Source organism: Panulirus ornatus, chromosome 11 (assembly GCF_036320965.1).
Source record: "Panulirus ornatus isolate Po-2019 chromosome 11, ASM3632096v1, whole genome shotgun sequence".
Lineage (NCBI taxonomy): Eukaryota > Metazoa > Arthropoda > Malacostraca > Decapoda > Palinuridae > Panulirus > Panulirus ornatus.
Window position 1 is genome coordinate 52,235,481 of NC_092234.1, and position 20,243 is coordinate 52,255,723.

General features: G+C 47.9%; 1 protein-coding gene across 14 annotated transcripts in view; it reads left to right on the forward strand.

Annotated features, from left to right (window-relative positions):
- Positions 1–20,243, forward strand: part of Amph (amphiphysin) — a 271,862-nt gene that overhangs the window by 181,336 nt on the left and 70,283 nt on the right. For all 14 annotated transcript variants that reach the window (XM_071667035.1, XM_071667027.1, XM_071667028.1 and 11 more), the window contains one exon: positions 56–191. In XM_071667035.1, the coding sequence (XP_071523136.1) occupies positions 56–191 (136 nt within the window). The remainder of the gene's footprint in view (positions 1–55; positions 192–20,243) is intronic.

A 20,243-nucleotide genomic window follows, 5' to 3' on the forward strand; every position in this document is an offset into this window, starting at 1 on the left:
ATATATATATTTTTTTTGTCTTCTGTAATTAATTATTTGACGGTTTGTATTGCAGATCCTACAGAACCTGGGCAAAGCGGACAGGACGGTAGACGACGTGTTCGACGAGTATGAGCTGAACTTCAACAAGCAGCAGACCAACGCCAACCGCATACACAAGGAAGTCGCCAACTACCTCAGATGCTGCAGAGGTAAGTACGGCCTTCCTGCTGCTGCTGCTGCTCGTGTGCTCGTTGTTGCTGGGGGTGTGGTCGTCGCTGGGATGTTACAGTTGGAGCGTAGTGGCCGCCATACATAGTTGCCACTTGGGTATTATCGGTCTCGGGATGTTGCTGTTTGGGGCGTGGTGCTGGTGGTGGTGCTGCTAGGCTGTAGCGACTCGTCTTACATGTTCTACGCCCCGGAACCTGGTGCTGGGCGTGTTGGTTCCACCGTCAACACTGCTACATTTCGGGTGTTGTGTGTTTCTTGGGAAGTATACAGACGAGCCCCATTTTGTAGAGTACTAAGAACGTTATTATGTTACTCGTGTTAGTTTCTTCCCGTAAGTTTTGTCCGGAAATAATCCTTTGAGTCTTATTAGTTAACATAAAAAAAGGGATCGATACACTTCGTGTGCTTTGCATTTCGAAACACAAAACTAAGAGTATATTGTTATATTGTCTTAGGTATCCTTATTTGGCATCGGCGTCCCACAAGACAAGATAGGAAAGCTGTTTGCTACAACTGGAAGAGTTAAGGAACTACCATGTACTCCTGTACTCCTATCGTATGCTTTCCTTTGGTTAACGTTAGTGGAATGTCCATGAGTATCTGATATTGACGTTAGAAAAAAAAAATGTATTAAACCGAGTGTTCTAAAACGAGAAAGAATATATTAAACTGAGTGTTCTTAAACATTTCTAAGCAAGAACACTGCATTTATAATTCAGCTTAATCATTCGATTTCATTCGCTTATCATGTGGTCTCATTCTTTCATCATGATTTCTGCTTGTCATTCTTTCTAAGTGTTCTTTGACGAATGAAATGGCCTTGACAACCATACATGACTTAAGTCTAATTCTCTCGTTCATGTTTCAATTCTAAATTCGTTACCCTTGAAAATTTATAGTAATTCATGCTCCAAAGTCTTGTGATTATAGGAATATTGATATGCATTGATTTGATAATTCCCTCATGAGGAAAATAATGATACCCTGATAATTAGGACATTTTTGTCTATCTGTTCAAAAGTTTCACCTCGGCAAGATTGTTAAATTTTCTAATTTTTTTTATATGTAAAGATGGCAACTCATTCCGTTGACTTTCCAAATTTCTCTTTGTATGATATGTTACTGCAAATACTTTTTGTGATATGTATCACCAAAGTAACGAATTAAACTTCTTTGTCCTACTTCCATGAATTAATTCTTTTTTTTTTGTTGTTTGGTTTTAAAGAATATTACACGAGGAAAGGTGATTTATGACATGAGGAATGTAACAGCCATTCATACCCAAACATGTGGTGCAACTTTGTTCCTTTCGAAGTCCATCGAACTCAAGGATGCAGTTATTTTTACGTTGATTGTACCTGTATTTGAATAGTAGATCTACTACTACTACTACTACTACTACTACTACTACTACTACTACTACTACTACTACTACTACTACCCCCCCCCCCCCCCCCCCCCCCCCCCCCCCCCCAAGCCTTCCGCTCCTTGCCTGCGTTGAGGGGTAAGGACACTCCAGGCACCGACAGAAGAAAGTTGTTGTACAGCTTATACCACTGGGACACACAGCTTTTACGTAGACTAGCCCCTTGATCTCGTGCAGAATTTCGCCACTCGCCCCCGCAGATTTATACCCTTTAATTGCATTGCAGCACCGCTCCTAGGCCTGCATGTATCTTTAACCCACCACCCCTTCTGAGGATGAGGGCAGAGTTGCCGGCGCTACAACGGGAATTGAACAATCTTTGATCGTGTATGCTGGATATTCTTCACTCCTCAGTTACTCTATTGTCTTTCGAGGGACTGAAGAGTTAGTTTCAGGTCCGGACAGCTGTTTCCCCCACAGTAAACATATGTTTTGAACGGAAGTTGGGTGACCTTTCAGGAAAATGACAAATCGACTCGGAATAGTAAAATCGTTTTGGAGTATGGGAGTGAAGATGAACGATGATCTTCGTTGTAGACATTTGAAAGGCCGGTGGTGTATAATAGAGCAGCAGCATCGTTCTTCCCGCCCGTACGAGCCTTCGATCTGGTAAACACACGTATTTAATTACTTCTTCCTGTCCAAGGCGCCCTGGAGTTCTGGCTAGGCACGTTCTGGAAACCAGCAGCAGGTGACGTGTTGACCCAAAGATACCGTTCCATAAAAAGCATCGGAGTTCAGAATATGGGGCTGTTCAGGCAACCTCGGCCCTTCATGACTTATTTGGTCACGTGTGGGTTACTTAGCATAATTTGCGGCCGGCTGCGGCGCCAGGGTTGTCACAGACAATAACGCAGACATAAGAGTGGTGGCACCAGTAAAAAAAAAAAAAAAAAATGGTTCCGAACGGCTGGCCTTGAGGGCGGGTGGTGGTAGGTGAGTGAGTTGGTGCTTTCGAGATACCTCGGCCGGAAGATGGGGGTAACGGGCTGGGAGGTCGGCAGGCATTATGACAAAGCCTTTTTTTTTTTTTTTTCCACCGAGGTTAGAACATACCGGTACCTCAGGTACTTTGTTTAATGTCAGTACTCTCACTTGCAGCGGATTAACGGGCGCATTACGGACGGAGAATGGGCATGACCACCTTGGAATCTGGCAAGGTCTGTGTACGTGCCCTTATTTGTACGTTGCGGCTTGCCTGTTAGGTACCGTCTTGTGTGCCTCTGTCGTCTTACTGACTGCTGTTGGCCAAATGGGTCTTATCCGTCGTAGCAGTCAGTGAGTAAGTTCCGTACAGAGAAGGATACGTACCTGGTCAGTATGTGTTGCGATGCACTCCGATAGGCTGCTGACCAGCTTGCTCCCCTTATCGGACGCTCAGATGTGGGCGAAGACGAGAGTTATATTTGGAATGGAGAAGCATTGTGATGGCTGGCTATTTTTTGTTTTTTCTCATTTTTTTTGATAGATTGAAGTATAAACACCCCGAAAACGTTTTTGATAGATTGAAGTATAAACACCCCGAGAACGACAGAGCGACCCTTGGCGTGGTGAAGTTCTAGGCCAATCCATTTTATACACATACCTGAGGGTCGTACAGTCGTGCTCGAAGGTCGTACCGTCATGCTCGAGCTCAATGAATACACATTATTCATTATCATCAGTGAATACACATTATTCATGATCATCAGCGCTTGGTAGCGAGTATTATAATCTTCAGGTGGTTAGAAAAAAAGTTAGGTGACTGGCCGTAAACAAGAGTGATGATCAAACATCAAAGCTTAAGACTATTTACACGTAACGGGTGATGCCTTGGGCCCAGATGTCTCAAATATGTTAGTGACTGTGATGATGGGTCATGCTGTACGGCACTGCTATTCAAAGTCTGGTACCGAAGAAACCAGTAGTGGTACCAGAAGGCTCTGAATGTGGCACCAGCAAACTTTATTTTTATATGGTAGCATCAGTTTTTAGTTTTTCAGGGATTGGCAGATTAGCATTAATCAGAGGAGCACATTTAATGATTTGTATCATGTAATGACCTCTTTGTGTCCCAGAAAGGAAGTAGAATTAGAATTTTTTTCCTAACCATTTTTATTTTTTGATTTAGTATATGTACAGTATTATGGATTTGAAAATCCCTTTTTCATATATCAAAGTGTTATTCATTTTCTTCATATGCTTATGAATATATATATATATATATATATATATATATATATATATATATATATATATATATATATATATATATATAATGCTCTAAGGTATGAAAATGGCTTACAGAGCTAGGCTGGGAAGTAGAGCTACGACAGAAATTGATGGTCAACAGCTGCCACCGAACATAGACAAAGTCATAGACTGGGCTCGCAAGAGTTAAATTAATTTTAAAGATACGACGAGAGGACAAGATACAGTATGAATTCTCGTTAGCTTTAAACTGGAATTAGGGAAAGCACTTGGATGTGTAATAATCTTTGACTGACCTAGTGCGGAGTGAGCAGTGCGTAGAAGCAGTTTTAAAAGGGCGAACAAAATGCTAATCTTCGTAGGTTAGGGTATTGGAAATCATGTCTTAAGCAATGCGGCCCCTTGCTTTTCGCTGGTGCATTTCGCCGTTTGATTATTAATCGAGAAATAAGAGAAGAACCAGCTACCAGTGAATTCAGTGAGGGTCTTGTAGAACTCATGAATTTAATGTAGAAGAGAGAAGGTTAAGAGGCGATTTGATACAGGCATTTAGAATTACCGAACGCTTCGATGATTTTGTCTGGTCATCCGTAGCAATGGATACCGATTCTTGGACAGACGTTGCCAATCGGGTAGAGCATGTCCTATTTTTTATTCAACAGGATTTTTACCTCATGAAATGACTATGTACAAGTAAATTTGAGTATTTGAAAGCAACGCCATTGATGCGTTTGAAAACAGACTTCGCCTCAAGTACACGACTTCATATTTTTTGCCACCTTAAACATTAAATATATTTCTCAGCGAGTCATTTATTTGCAGCATGAAATTCTTGGCCTCTTTACTATCATTGACAGCATCGAAACGGCTCGCTCACTTGCTGTTCGCTACCCTTCGTGTTTCTTCCCTGAAATTATTCCCGTCATACGTATACCTGTTGACTGAACCACATATCTGTCGATACTAAGACTCCATCATATAGTTTGGCGTGGCATCAGATGGCGCGCATCGCTGGGATTTCAAAGTTTAGCTCCGCTTGGCTCCCCATGGCGGCCATCTTGCTTTTCAGGAAAATATTGAAATGCGACGCTTCTGCTTTTAGACGAGCGAGCGGATCGATGTGGATGTCATGATCTCAGGGGTCGGGAGCTGTGGATACGCTTGCTTAGGGGAAGGAACCGCCTCCACCAACAGGCAGTAAGGGAATCAATTGATGATTAAATTTGAATTAAGATGAGAAAAGAATTGATATGACAAAAGATATTTGGCTGTAGAAATAAAGTATAGGCTATGTACGTGGTCGCCGTGTGTCGTGCTTTTCGCTCGAAATTTGTTCTTTGATTTTCCCCATCACGTTAGATTTCGTGATGTCGGCTGAGAATCAGCTGCGTGTGGCAGATGGCGTGTTGGAGGCAAGAGATCCTCCCTCACAGAACGTGATCTCTTGTGCACGTCATCTAAGAATGAGCAGTTCAGTCACTTGGCCAATTTCATCTTTATCAGACCTCTTAGGGGAGGAGAGGAGGAGGTGGGGGGGGGGGGGTAGCAAGAGGAAGGGGGTTCGTGCCATGAGGAGCTGTAAATACGCTCATGATGGGGATGGGGATGGGGGCACGGGTCGACAGACTTGTGTTGGCAACGACGCCTCACCCACCGCTTCGTAAACCGCTCTCGCTGCCAATCTCTCTCTCCACCCAGCTGGTCGGGGATTCAAGTCCGCTTTGGCTCGTACATTGGTGGGTCGTTGTAGCGTGGTGATGAAGAAGGAGCATTGTTCGCAAGGGGGGAATAATGTTCGACCGTCGATAATTCCAAAGTTATCTTATATTTTTCGGCAGTTTGAGATCGACACGGTCAGTAGCAAGTAACTCGACGTTATCAGGTGGCAGTGTAGCTTTGACGTCAGCATCCAGGAAGCTGACAAGCTCCTGCCAGATCAATATGGGGATAGATGAATGGCGGCCGTGTCCCCGGGTCACACACCGCGACACCCACCTTCGCTCCACCTATGAAATATCTAATGTCGACAGATCAGAAGAATTTACGTCTCAATATATTTTCTTTTTACGTAGTGTGGGTAGCAGTAATTTTGCTCTCCGAGTTTTCATCGCTGGTTTCCTTCCGCGTTTCGTTATTAAACTTGAAATGGTAGCATTCGTCGAGGGTATATTTTTATTTCACGTCTGTACGAACTGGTTCGTGCGAGTTGGTTCGTAGTAAGCATCGTGTGCCTAGTCCTCCCTCCGAGGGTCAGAGAACAGTCGCCTCCAGTTTAACTGGCTGGTATAAATTGGACTGTTTATAAAGACGAAGGGCCTCTGTCGTTGACGAGTGGCTGGTTACAATACACATGTTACTGGGTCATCCAGAACCGTGGCATATGAGGGAGGCGCGCGGCACACGATGTGGAGTGGGTGTGTGGCATCAGTTCCTTGCTGTGTAGTACAGAATTTGTATTGGGAACTCGTATCACATTTACAGTAAAATTCATTACGAACTACAAGCAACACATCTTACCGTAAATAGAACTCTTTAGGGACAACACAGAAAGTTGAAAAAAAAAACTTATTTCCATTACGGTCCTCAGAATATTTTATAAGTATGTGAAAATTGATAAAGCAGAATGAAATTGAGTGATGCAGCATGAGATAGCTGGGCAAAATGACTATTCACCATGATGTGAATATTGTATTTCAAAATGAAAATATGGATTACAAACAAACAATACAGAGTAAACAACCAAGAAATAATAGAGGTATAGAGGTATTATAGAATTCTGTTTAACGGAAAAATACAGGTTTTTTGAGACTTTTCAGAAATTAAGCATCAAGAGGTACACTTTCCTCTGCAGTAGCTGTGTCCTTGAAAGCAGTGCTTCCAACCATACCGTTATATCTACAAACAGACATTAGTAACCCTTGACCTGAGTGTGTTGGGATGCTGAGGATATCATTAGCATAAGCGAAGTACATAGACATAATATTTGATAGCAGCGTTACCATTTTTAGTCGGTTGAATATGAATTACGTTCTCAAATGCGAGATTTTTTTTTTTTTTTTTTTTTTTGCTGTCTCTGCGGGTGACAAGTTTAAATCACTCTCAGTGATGTCAGTCCAGTTGAGTATACCATGGCAGTTTGAGGAGAGTTGTGAAGAGTTTGTTTTATAACATACTGGTTGTTGATTTTTATTTTCCACGTTGATCGTAACACAACTAATGGCGATTCAAGCAACCGTTGACTCTCCCTACATAGGTATATTGATTATCTGGCCAGGAATGTTGTTTTGGTGTTGGATATAGGTAAGTAGGCCGTACTTCAGGGTGTTTTGTTGAGGTTTCGGGCCTAGATTGACGCACGCCATTGAAACTGAACATTCAGATTGGAAGATGTACTAAATTTTGTCTTTGGATCGAATGATATATATATATTTTTATATACTTTTGTGGAGAGACGATGCATCAGTCATCCAGTTACTGATATTCCTGAACTTATCGCTCAACATAGTATTAGTCCCAATAGAACAGAATCATCAGCATATAAGAGCGTCTTGTGGTTTACTGCGGCCGTCATATCACTGAGAACTAAATGACAGTGGGCGCAGGACACCTCAAGTTCTCTTTCCAGGTTCTGAGAACACGTTATCATAGCGGGAGGGGGCCCATGACGTGTGTGTGTGTGTGTGTGTGTGTGTAGGGTCGTCGCCTGAGTGTGTCCCTGTATGAGGTGATCCACAGATGTGTTGTCAGCCGGCCAACTTCTGATCAAGGGTGAGGTTGCAGGGTCAGGTCGCCATGTCCAAGTGTCGCACCGTCCTGCTGAGGAGACGGAGGTGGGGTGAGGGTGGGAGCCAATACCTGGGTGTTCCACCCGCGCCCAGGTTGACACGGGGGTGGGCCATTCACCCACACGCACGCACGCCCACGCCCACAGTCCTGTCTTGGCCAGGAATAGATAGGCAATTTTGACGGGGGGGGGGGGGGGGCGCCCACCGCGACGCCGTCACCAGCCGTGCTCCTTCACCGCTGCCAGAGGCGACGACGGTGGTGCCCCGCGGACCTACAAGCACGTGGTGCCACGGCGGGCAGCCCGGCCTGACCCAGGACACGGACCACTTAATGATTATTTACCCCCTCACTCAGGGGAACTCAGGAGTTATATCACCCCCTGTGCAAACATACGAGGGGATGGGGAGGTTAAATATAGCAGGGGTGTTAACACCTCCTGGTAACAGTAGAGGCAACAGCTGTGTCTTTGGCTGTGGTTTGGCACCCGCGCCTCTCACCCTGCCCCTCTCCCTTCTACAGGCGCCCCTACCACCATCACTGTGAGAGTACCCCCCTCATCTCCCCTCCCCTCCAACATGCGGTCTTCCCCCCCTCCTCTCTCTCTCTCTCTCTCTCTCTCTCTCTCTCTCTCTCTCTCTCTCTCTCTCTCTCTCTCTCTCTCTCTCTCTCCCGTTAGATGGGTGAGTGAGAGCATGTCGGCCGGCAGGTCATTGGCTATGGTGTGAGGGGGTGGGGGGTCGTCCGTGGGGGGGTGCTGGCTACTGCACCTTGCCAATCTCAATAACAGCCTCTCCTGAGCAGTGCATCTGGATCCTCGCCACTCTGGGCCGTAGCGTGAGCCGCCGTAGAGCTCAGTGTATTGCGCTACGCCCATGGGGAAAACGTCCCTCACGTTGCATGTACATTTGTCCTCGTGGTTAGTATGGCACCCGGGTCATGTACGCTCAGGCCTGGCCGTCATTGTACCCTCGTGCCGTTGGTAGGTCTGGTAGGATCGTGGGCTCGCCCTATGGCTGTCGTATGTACACCCCCAACCCTGGGAAGGGTGTATGGTGGTGGACTGGTGACGCCTACGTTGAGGGTGTCTTCCTGCTGCGTTACACGCCAACGTGAAGGCCCCGCCGCCCCGCCCGCCGCCGTGTCGTACGCTGCTTTACGTACGAGGCCGCAACCACAGTGTATACGCCGATGCGTCACATGGGGGATTCAGAGGTCATTCATTTCTATTATACGCGTATTTAGCGTACGTCAGGCTGCTGGTGTGAGGTATGTGGATTAAGATGGACGCCACAGTCATACGTGGAATTAGAGGAGAGGTTTTTTAACCGGCACTCTCGGCGAGATAACGTACGTTGCCGGTTTGCCTAAGAGGAGAGATGCGTGATCTGCTCGCCTGATGATGAACCGATGGGCCGGGCAAGTTGGGCTGAGACGACTGTACGGAGGTGGGATGGTCTACCTGCGGGCGGTGACGAAGACCTGTGACTGCATCTCGTGGGTCCGGAGGGAGGGAGGGACTCAGAGGCGCAAGACGCTGGAGGGACAGTTGCTCGGGAGCGAGTTAAATAACCGGGTCAGACATCCCTCCAGGACATGATGCTGCATCGCGACCTTCAAATCCACGTCTGAGGGGACTTAGCAAGGCTGAAAAGCGAGTCGTTGTTGTGATTTGAATTTTTTTTTCTTCAATTTTTTGCCTTAAGAGCGACTATATTTGTTGCTCTGACGCAAAAAAGGAGAGAGAGAGAGAGAGAGAGAGAGATCGGGTGGACGCCAGTAGTTGAAATACACCAAAGGTTACAATATTGCTAACTCAGGCTTTGACCTGTGAAGAGGTTTTAGGAGGAATTTAGGCGTAGTTAGATCAGGATAGTGCGATTGTGGGGTGCACGATCAATGTGCCGGGGACACCGGCACACAAAGCAGTCAATCGTCTCTCATGGCCACGCCTCATCAACACCATACAATTCTGAGCCTATAGTGCCAGTGGTAGTGACCCATCTGGATGGATGTCTTCCCACACAAGACGGTCGGTCTGGAAGGCTATAATGCCAGTAGTAGTGACCCATCTGGATGGATGTCTTCCCACACAAGACGGTCGGTCTGGAAGGCTATAATGCCAGTAGTAGTGACCGATCTGGATGGATGTCTCCCACACAAGACGGTCTGGAAGGCTACAATGCCAGTGGTAGTGACCCATCTGGATGGATGTCTCCCACACAAGACGGTCTGGAAGGCTACAATGCCAGTGGTAGTGACCCATCTGGATGGGTGTCTCCCACACAAGACGGTCTGGAAGGCTTGTTGACGTGGATTGCGATGCGTTTGTCTATGCATCTGGATCTCAGGAAAAAGACTGAGGACAGTTATTCTTATCTCTGATACAAGGAAGACCAAGACCTTTATTCCTCATGTGTAGAATCTTTCTTATTTTGAGGCAGGCAGAAAATGATTCTCATAAGCCTCGTGTTGTTATACTTTCTCAGGCTTTCCAGGCCTTCTCTCAAGCGTCAGAGCAAGCAGGGTCGCAACACAATCAATCGTAGGACGGATGTAGGCTTTCCAGGTCTTCTCTCAAGCGTTAGAGCAAGCAGGGGCGCAGCACAATCAATCGTAGGACGGATGTAAGAGATGAACATCATCATAACTGTTCTGACGTCGGCCCCAGACTGGAGGATGGGGCCAACTACAGCTCGTGGGTGTCGTGAAGTCTACTAGTTACAACAGCTCCGGATGTTAGTACCTCTGATCCATGACGCCGGGACCTTTTTCCGCATAATCAGTCTGGGACTGGTTATTGAACTGAAGCTCTTATGATGACACCCACCCTCCTCCCCTCTCCTTCTCCTTTAGAGGGGACGTTGGTTTGAGGATTTTGGCCTTGTCGGAAGAGATGACAAGACCCTAACCTTTCACAGGTGTCTGATACGTGGTTGAGGGCAGTGCAGTGTGTTGCTATACCCGGAGGTGGTGATCACGATATCGTCAGTATAACTGGGTTTGATGGCGTTGGATATTCGTGGGCGCGGACTGAAGACGGGCGTTCATTAGAACACTGAACGAGGTGGGGCTAAGTACGCCGCCCCGCGGGGTACCAAGGTACTCACTTCTGTGTCCCTGATACAGAACGGTTAGGGAGAACCAGAGTTCCGCCGCAAAAGCCAACCTACTCTATCCATTTTAGCGTGTTCATGCGGGGATTATGTGTCGATTGGCTATATCAAAAGCACCTTTCAGGTCAAGGAAGATGGTGGAAGTGTACTCTTTATGGACGATTGAAAAGGTGGCGATGCACCGTTTCATAAAACCATGTAGGTTAGGAGACAGATGCTCTGGTTCTCTGTAGATGACGACTGAGTGCCGTCCTTTCGCAGGTCTAAAGGCATCTGGTTGATTGGGTTTGGGTGTTGGAGTGATGAGGCTATTCGTCCAGGAGGTGGGGGTGGAACACCTGTCACACAGCTCATGTTGTGCAGTGCACGATGAGGACTGGCCTGGCATGTTGAGTAGGAACCGTAAGGTGTCGTAGGTGATGCCTTCCTCTCTTGGGTACGTTGTAGCTTTGCCTCTCTCGTCAGCGGGGCGACAAGTTCCGAGTCATTGAATGGGATATTGCAGTCGTCATGCCCCTCGTGCGTCACGAAGTGGATCAGTCCATCTGTGTGTGTGTTCGTGTTTGAGTCTTAGTTTAACGTGCATCCCAGACGGTCGGATGTGCAGAACTAGGCCGTGATGATGGCCAGAGTTGCTGTTGTTGTGCAAACATGGCAGGAGGGAGGGTAGTGCTTGGGATGATGTGGGGGATTGAGAGAGAGAGAGAGAGAGAGAGAGAGAGAGAGAGAGAGAGAGAGAGAGAGAGAGAGAGAGAGAGTTGGCTGGGGTGATAAGAGGATGAGGCAGGCATGATAGAAGGGAGGCAGGTGGTTGGGTGATTAGGGTAAGGGAGAGAGGAAGCAGCGATGCTGTGGTGCTCCTGATGAGGGAGGTGACGTGGGTAGAGTGTGTGTGGCAAGACTCGGACCTCATCACCTCAGCTGGAACCCGGAGGGTTTAGGGGCGTTCCTCCTCGGGAACTGGGGGCCCCCGCCAGCCCCCTGAGGTAATAAACTCCTGAAGGTGTGGATAGGGCCGAGGGTAACCCATCGTCGTGGCTGGGTTAGGGAGCTGGGAGGAGGATTATGTAATGGGTGGGTGTTGTAGGACACCAGGATTCTCTTGTGGTGGTGGTGGTGGTGGTGTTGGTCCCTGGGAGGCGTGGCGGCGTGTGCTGGTACCTACCACCGGCGTGTGGAGCAGCTGGGGATGCGCCGTGGAAGACGTGACGGTGATGGCGACGGACCAGGCGTGGATGGGGAGGAGGGAGGGAGACAGGCAGCTGGTGATGTATGAAGATGGGAGGCCTTGTGGGGCGAGGCCAGGGCAGAACACGTGGGCCAGGGGTGCGGGACCAGGGGTGGGTGTGTTGGCAGAGGCAGCCCAGTGCTTGATATGCGGTAATGGCGCCAGTGGGAGTGGTGGTCGGGTGGGCGGATGCTGTAAACACAGCCTCGCCCCGTGATCAAGGATACGGTGCCTGCTGGTTTGCTTGCTCGTCTGCCGCGCGCCACAGCCATGCCCAGCCAGCTTGAGCAGGTCGCCCGTTGTCTCCTTACCAAACTGTTGTGGTCGTTTATCATAACGGGTTGTAGACGTCACCCAGAGACTCGAGCGAGAACGGTGAGATAAAGCCGGGCGGGTTGCTTGGTTGCGGAGTGGTACGTGATGCTGCCACATAACGCGCAACAAACACACGCTAATTCGATACGACTCGGTTCTACCCTCCTCCTCCCCGCCTCCCGGCCTAACCCAGCTCTTTTACAGCCTAATTTGTCCCCAGCTGCTGAACATGGACGGCATACGAAAGAATGACGCCGAGGAGACGTGGGCGGAGCCATTGACGTCGTGTGTCAGGCTCAGTGATCGAACGTAATTCAGACTTATCATTGGCAGTACTTCAGTACTTGGTCGCGCCGTCATGTCTCTCGCCGCTCCACCTCTCGACACGTCCGACACACACACACACACACACACACACACACACACACACACCGCCATGCGTCAGCATGTTCACTATTGACCTTAAACGTTAGAGAATATGATATTATTACCAACTGTTATATTGGGAATGTGGGCAGCTACCCGGCAGGCAGGTCACACCGCGTGCCGTGAAACCCAGGCAGCGTCCGGCGACAAGCGGATCTGTTCCCTCCCTGGGGAACTATGGCATCCTGCCGTACCACAGCCACGTACCTGACGAAGGTATGGCTGCAGCCAGAGCCTCCCATAATCATCTGCTGTTGATACCGGGATTATAAACATGAACGTTTCTTGCCAGTGAGTCTGAGAGGGAGCATTGACGACAGTCCTCGAAGGGTGAGGGGAGTGGAGGGAGTATAAATACCATGTTTCACGGAGGTTAGCGTCATTTTCGTACGCCTCGGGCGGGGGGAAGTGGATGCAGACTGGTGCAGGACATACGAGACAAACAAGTGAGGATCAACCTAACCGCGAGAGAGGAGAGGGTGGGTCTGGGTATGATTGTCAGGGGGGGGGACCTTAGCCTGAACGTACAAGTATACATCGTCGGCACAAGACGGTGTTTTAAGGTCCTTTCTGCTTAACATCACAGAGGGAGCTTGGCTCTCTTGTGGGGCGCCGGGTGGGATAACAAGCCCAACCCCCTAGGCCCAGTGCTTAGGTCCCTCACCACTGGCGGGCCGCCCTAGAGCACAGGGCTCCGCACCTCCTGAGTTTTGGGGAGGCTTAATCTCGAACAACAACACGCCGAACATCAGCTCGAGGAAGGCAGCGTGCTTGATCATTGACGACGTTCTTCGTAACAGTTCTCTCTGTGTGTCTGTCTGTCATTACAGGATATTATGGCGGTCTCGCATCCTTCCTCAATGTGTAAGACCTGCGGAAGTTTGTCGAATTCAGTGTGCACAGAGAACATGCTGGAAATAGAATATCAAGATATTACTACTGGTCGCAAAGATTAACATCACGCGAACCTCAGTTTGAGTAGAATATTACGACCTACACCACATAATTACTGTTTGACCCCTCCGTAATTCGAGGACAGTGAAGTCTTTCGTACGGCTTTCCACCCCAGCCACTCCTCTGCACCCCAGAGGAACGCCTCTCCACTACACCCAAAGGCAGACAGACGCCTCTCCACTACACCCAAAGGCAGACAGACGCCTCTCCACTACACCCAAAGGCAGACAGACGCCTCTCCACTACACCCAAAGGCAGACAGACGCCTCTCCACTACACCCAAAGGCAGACAGACGCCTCTCCACTACACCCAAAGGCAGACGCCTCCTCTCCACTACACCTTCGACAAACGCCTGTTCACTACACTCAACAGACCTGCGAGGGCTGGTGAGGCAGCAGCTACAAAGGCCCGTCAGAGAGCGGACCCAAGAGCCAGTCAGACGACGGGCCGGAGGTCGAGGTAACCGAGTCTCAAGGCTGCATTGCCGGACCCGAGGGTGACACTACCAGACCCGAGGGCGACACTACCAGACCCGAAGGCGACTCTACCACACCCGAGGGCGACACTACCACACCCGAGGGCGACACTACTACATCCGAGGGCGACACTACTACATCCGAGGGCGACACTACCACACCCGAAGGCGACACTACCACACCCGAGGGCGATACTACTAGACCCGAAGGCGATGGTACCACACCCGAGGGCGACATTACCAGACCCGAAGGCGACACTACCACACCCGAGGGCAACACTACCACACCCGAAGGCGACACTACCTCACCCGAGGGTGACACTACCAGATCCGAGTGCTACACTACCAGACCCAAGGGCGACACTACAAGACCCAAGTGCGACGCTACCAGACCCAAGTGCGACACTACGTGACGTAGGACAGAGACACCTGCAAGCTGTAATACCACTGTTCCCAGAAGTGCTTTACAGATATGCCAAGGATGATGAATTTGACGGCGGGTCCTGACGTTATGACTCCACTGGACCTGAAGCAGAGAAGAGCGGGTGACACTCTACAACCTCTGCGAAGTTCGTAAACGAAATGGGTTTCTGGAACCGGTGACGAGAGAGAGCCCCGCGTATCTTGTTGGACCATTGAATAGGCTGGCTTCTAGAACGGCTGGGTATTAGAGATGAAGGGTGTTATGATCCCTGGCGGAGACACTGGTGGACTAACAACATGTCCTGACGCAGTTAACAAAACACCACGTCCACCACCTCCTGGTTCTCCCGTCACTTGGTTACTGCTTCTAACAACAACACCCCACCCCCCCCCCCCCCACACACACACAGACGCCTGGAGCTAAAACATATCCTCCGCGTCATTTAAATGCCTCAAACTCCACGAATGTAAATGGTACCAGGCACCAGGAGTGTAGATTTCCCTGACACCAAGAGTGTGCCGAATTCTCTCTGAGTCAGTCGGGCCTTTTAGTGAATGGCTCGTACACGCCGGGTTTTAAAGGCGGTGGTTTGAATAATCTATGGGTACCATAAGACAGCCTTAAGTATCTAAACTCAAGCGTCCGACAGGTTTGAATACCCCCCGAGAGGCAGTTTAGATACACGAACCAGTGGTGTAGATACTAGGGGAAGTCTGTTTTAGATCCCGGGCGCCAGTATGAATGCCCATGAGGCGCTTTGAATACCCCGGATGGCAGTTGAAATACAACATTAGAGGCGTTGACTACCCAGAGAGCAAGTTTGATACCCAGGACGCCAGTTTAGATACCCTGGCAGGCTGTTTGAATACCCTAGGAGGCTAGTTTAGAATATCAAGGCGCCGGTATAGATAGCCTGGTCACCAGCCAGTTTAAGTAATCCGGGGACTAGTTTAGAAACCCGGGAATGATTCAATAAATACCTTGGCTACCAATCTAGATATCCTTGACGTCGGTTTAGATACCCCAAGGCGTTTAAACCGACTCCCATGGTATTGAAACCTCTGTTAGCGGGGCTCCTACGGCTTCAAGTCTACCCTACGATCCATCAGTAGCTGGGGAATGATGGGCTGTACGGAACTTCTTGGAAGAGACTATTCTCCTTTTCGTCATCCAACTGTATAGCATCCACTCAAAAGGTGACTTTCCATTCGCGGTGTAACTTCATGTGGGCGGAGTCCGGGGGTAACGTCTTGGTCATAAACTTGTGTTATGATCTGCTTGTGTGATGGTTTGGTCGGCCTCGCACTATAATCCTGGAATATTTTGTTCTCACAGTAATCCCTTTCCGAGATTGGCAGCACCTGCGCTGCCTCAACTGTCAACAACACTTCGTAAATTACCGGAATGATTTTGATGGCTCCTTTTAAAAGATGATTGTTGACGCCTAGTTAGCGGGGTTCGTGCTAACGTCTCTTCGCTACGCCCCCGAAAAACATTGTCTTCACTATACCCTCAAGTAACGCCTCTCCACTGTACCTTCGCGACAGATGTGTGTTTAACCATACCCTCGACAAGAACCTCTCCTCTTATCAACCTGTCTTACCACACACGCCTCTCCAATGCACTCCAGATCGTGTTATGATGTGGCAGACAGACAGTATCTGCCGCTGTTTAAAAAAAGCAGGGTTTCCATCGCCTTTCTCCTAAGTTCTTTAGTCAATTTTTTTAATGTTTTAAAGATTTGCGTCCATGTCTAGGGTATTCGGCACGAGAAAATGAAGAATGATATATATATATATATATATATATATATATATATATATATATATATATATATATATATATATATAAGGTATGTATGTATAACGTCGATAAACGTCCCAGACGCGAAAGTGTTGATTTTGCTTTACCTACAGACATTAGAAATACAAGAAATTCACACGAATCTTTGGTTAGTTGACTGCCTGCCCAGCGATGCAGATTGGTTAGGCGTCAGTGAGTATGTGGGTGTGGGAGCGGCGTTGTCAGAGAGCGGGAAGCCTAGCTGATCAACGTGGCGGCCGGAGCCTCCGAGAGTAGGTAGCCTAGCTGATCAACGTGGCGGCCGGGGCCTCCGAGAGTAGGTAGCCTAGTTGATCAACGTAGCGGCCGCGGCCTCCGAGAGTAGGTTTCCTAGCTGATCAACGTGGCGGCCGCGGTCTCCGAGAGTAGGTAGCCTAGCTGATCAACGTGGCGGCCGGGGCCTCCGAGAGTAGGTAGCCTAGCTGATCAGGGTTGCGTAGTCCCATACAGAACTTCGGAGGTGTTAGAGAGGAGCCTTGAAAACTGATGTAAGGCAACGTCTTATAAAGAGCACAAGAAGTTTGCGAGCGTTCCTATTGTTTCCTCACGAGTTTTGGAGACTTGTGTCGTGCACGTTCCTGCAAGTCGTGTACCGCTATGTCCTCATACACACAACATGGTAATTCCTCTCAGCGGCAGCTGCACATTACGTGCTTTCATGATTCGCTCGAGGATGTGTGTGTGTGTGTGTGTGCGGTGTGTGTGTGTGTGTGTGTGTATACAGGAGGTTAGAACATGGTATATGTTCAAAGTATAGAGGCATTATACAGTTGTGTAAAACTTTTCTCTTAACGCAGTAATAGCAGTTTAATAGAAATAATGGCATTCAACACACGCACGCATGCCCAGGTGGTGCAGTGGTTGGCGTTGAGTCAGCACAGGCCCCCCCAGGGTCGTACATGGATGGATGGGTTCGAATCCTGGACGCGGCTGTCGGCCTAGAACCAACCCAAGTGTTGATTCACCCCTCGGGGCAGGTCAGTGTGTGGATACCTGGCTCGGGTTGATATATATATATATATATATATATATATATATATATATATATATATATATATATATATATATTTTTGGGAGCCTTGAAAAATGTGTGGAAGTCGAGAACATTGTCTCGGAAAGCAAAAATGGGTATGTTTGAAGGAATAGTGGTTCCAACAATGTTGTATGGTTGCGAGGCGTGGGCTATGGATAGAGTTGTGCGCAGGAGGATGGATGTGCTGGAAATGAGATGTTTGAGGACAATGTGTGGTGTGAGGTGGTTTGATCGAGTAAGTAACGTAAGGGTAAGAGAGATGTGTGGAAATAAAAAGAGCGTGGTTGAGAGAGCAGAAGAGGGTGTTTTGAAATGTTTTGGGCACATGGAGAGAATGAGTGAGGAAAGATTGACCAAGAGGATATATGTGTCGGAGGTGGAGGGAACGAGGAGAAGAGGGAGACCAAATTGGAGGTGGAAAGATGGAGTGAAAAAGATTTTGTGTGATCGGGGCCTGAACATGCAGGAGGGTGAAAGGAATGCAAGGAATAGAGTGAATTGGAGCGATGTGGTATACAGGGTTTGACGTGCTGTCCGTGGATTGAATCAAGGCATGTGAAGCGTCTGGGGTAAACCATGGAAAGCTGTGTAGGTATGTATATTTGCGTGTGTGGACGTGTGTATGTACATGTGTATGGGGGGGGGGGGGTTGGGCCATTTCTTTCGTCTGTTTCCTTGCGCTACCTCGCAAACGCGGGAGACAGCGACAAAGTATAAAAAAAAAAAAAAAAAAAAAAAAAATATATATATATATATATATATATATATATATATATATATATATATATATATATATATATATATATATGTGTGTGTGTGTGTGTGTGTGTGTGTGTGTGTGTCTGTGTGTGTGTGTGTGTGTTTAAGAAACTGGGCAACACGAGTGTAAAACTCTCTCCCCGTAACACACAAACAGAAATCATCCACGCTTGGCAGACCATATTCATCGCGACTGAATATAAGGTAATGAGAATCGGACAAATTGGAACAAGGCCTCAATATGAATATCACCTTGCTGGAGACCCAGCTACAGGAATATCTGTGCGAGAGGGACTTTGGAGTTGGCATCGTCCCTAACCTGTTGCCAGAATCCCACATTAAGAGAATAGTAAAAGAGACAAGCTGTCTGCTGGCAGATGTTAGAATAACATTTAATTTCATGGGTTACGAAATACCCAGCAACCTGTTCACGTCATACGTAAGGCCAAGACCAGAAATATTCTATTCCAATTTGGTCACTGCCCCTAAAACAAAAGCGCAGAGAGGTTATAGAGAAAATCCAGAAGAGGATACCTAAGATTGCACCAGAATTAAGAGCTGAGTTACAGGGAAAGGCTGTGCAATTAAGGATTGAATAACCAGAGGACATAACATGAAATTAAGCAGGAAACTTGTTGGAAAAAGATGGAAAGAAATTCTTTTATAGGATTGTTGATGAATGGAATCGACTGAAAGAGGATATGATCCTTAAAGACAGCGTGCAGAAGTTTAAAACGTTGTATTGATAGTAGAGAATGTTCAAGAGATGGGACCCCACGAGTGTAAAACTCCCTCCCCAATACATTACAAATAGGTAATTACGCACACTGATGTGTTTAGGGTTGATATTAGCCAACAACCTTCCACCTGGACCACAGCCACCCATAGGTGACGTACACTGATAGCAGTGAAGGGACGAGTAAGGATGGTCAAGGATGCGGTGAACCTCCCCACTTCCCTTATGAAGATGGTCACTTATTGATAGAGGAGGGGACTTGACGTACAGGGAATAGATTGGGAGAACTTAAGATGCTCATGGAACCTGGGAGACGTTAGAGATAGAGAATCTGCTCGAGTGTGTACAGGAGAACTTCCCGCGTGAGCATGTCAAAAGTGTTCTCTCACAGTGGAGGATGATACCACAGTGTTAGAAAGGTGTGGGAGGGGAAAGGCGTCTTGGAGAGTGTGAAGATTAACAGAGGAACGATGATTATCAACTGCGAATTAAAGTATCGCTCTGGCGAGGCTCTGTCACTGCGAGTACAGTCGGGGAAGCTCTCACACTCCAAAGGAGTCTTCACTTCCCTGCTGCTAGAAGTAACGCAGCTTTGGACTTCCAGAGCCTTTAGAAAGAGGTCCTGGGTAACACCAGGACTTTTTCATGGAAAATGGTAAGGAGGAGAACAGGTATGTGTGCTTGTGTTAAGGAGTATAAACTTTGTGAATTGGTTTTATACTTTGAGGCAGGTTTATTCCGCGAAACTTGCAGTGGATTGCGAAGTTCCAGTAAACTAAATAATCTGAACCACTGAAGTACGGTTACCCCCTTCATAATGGTGGCTTTGACGTACACTGTGGTGGTGTCGATGTGGTCGTCCGATTTCTTTAATATAAATGCATCCAGGAAAGGGAAGGTGGCGTCGGTGCCGTTTTCTGTCGTGAAGTCGAGGCTCGTCTTCTCCGTAAACCTCCAACTCAGCTCCTGCAGCTCCTCCGTGTCTCGAACCTCGTACGAAGACGTCGTCCTCAACATCGGCAGTAAATCTGGGACCTTCTCTGTTTTCTTCAATGAGAACCCATCTCCTCCCGAAGTACCCACGCTGTACTTGCCGTATACGCTTGAGAATGCGACGCGAGGCACGTTGTGTGACCGTACACCCAGGGAGAATTACACCACCGATTTCTACTTGTGTTTGGTTCTGGTCCTTCTATGAACTTTGGCCAGCTTATAGTTATCTACTTTGAGCAGTATTAAGAGAATTGTTTGACAAATTGAAAACATGAGTAAGAAACTGATTAATGATGAATTAGCAGATATATTCAGTGACACTTGTTTTG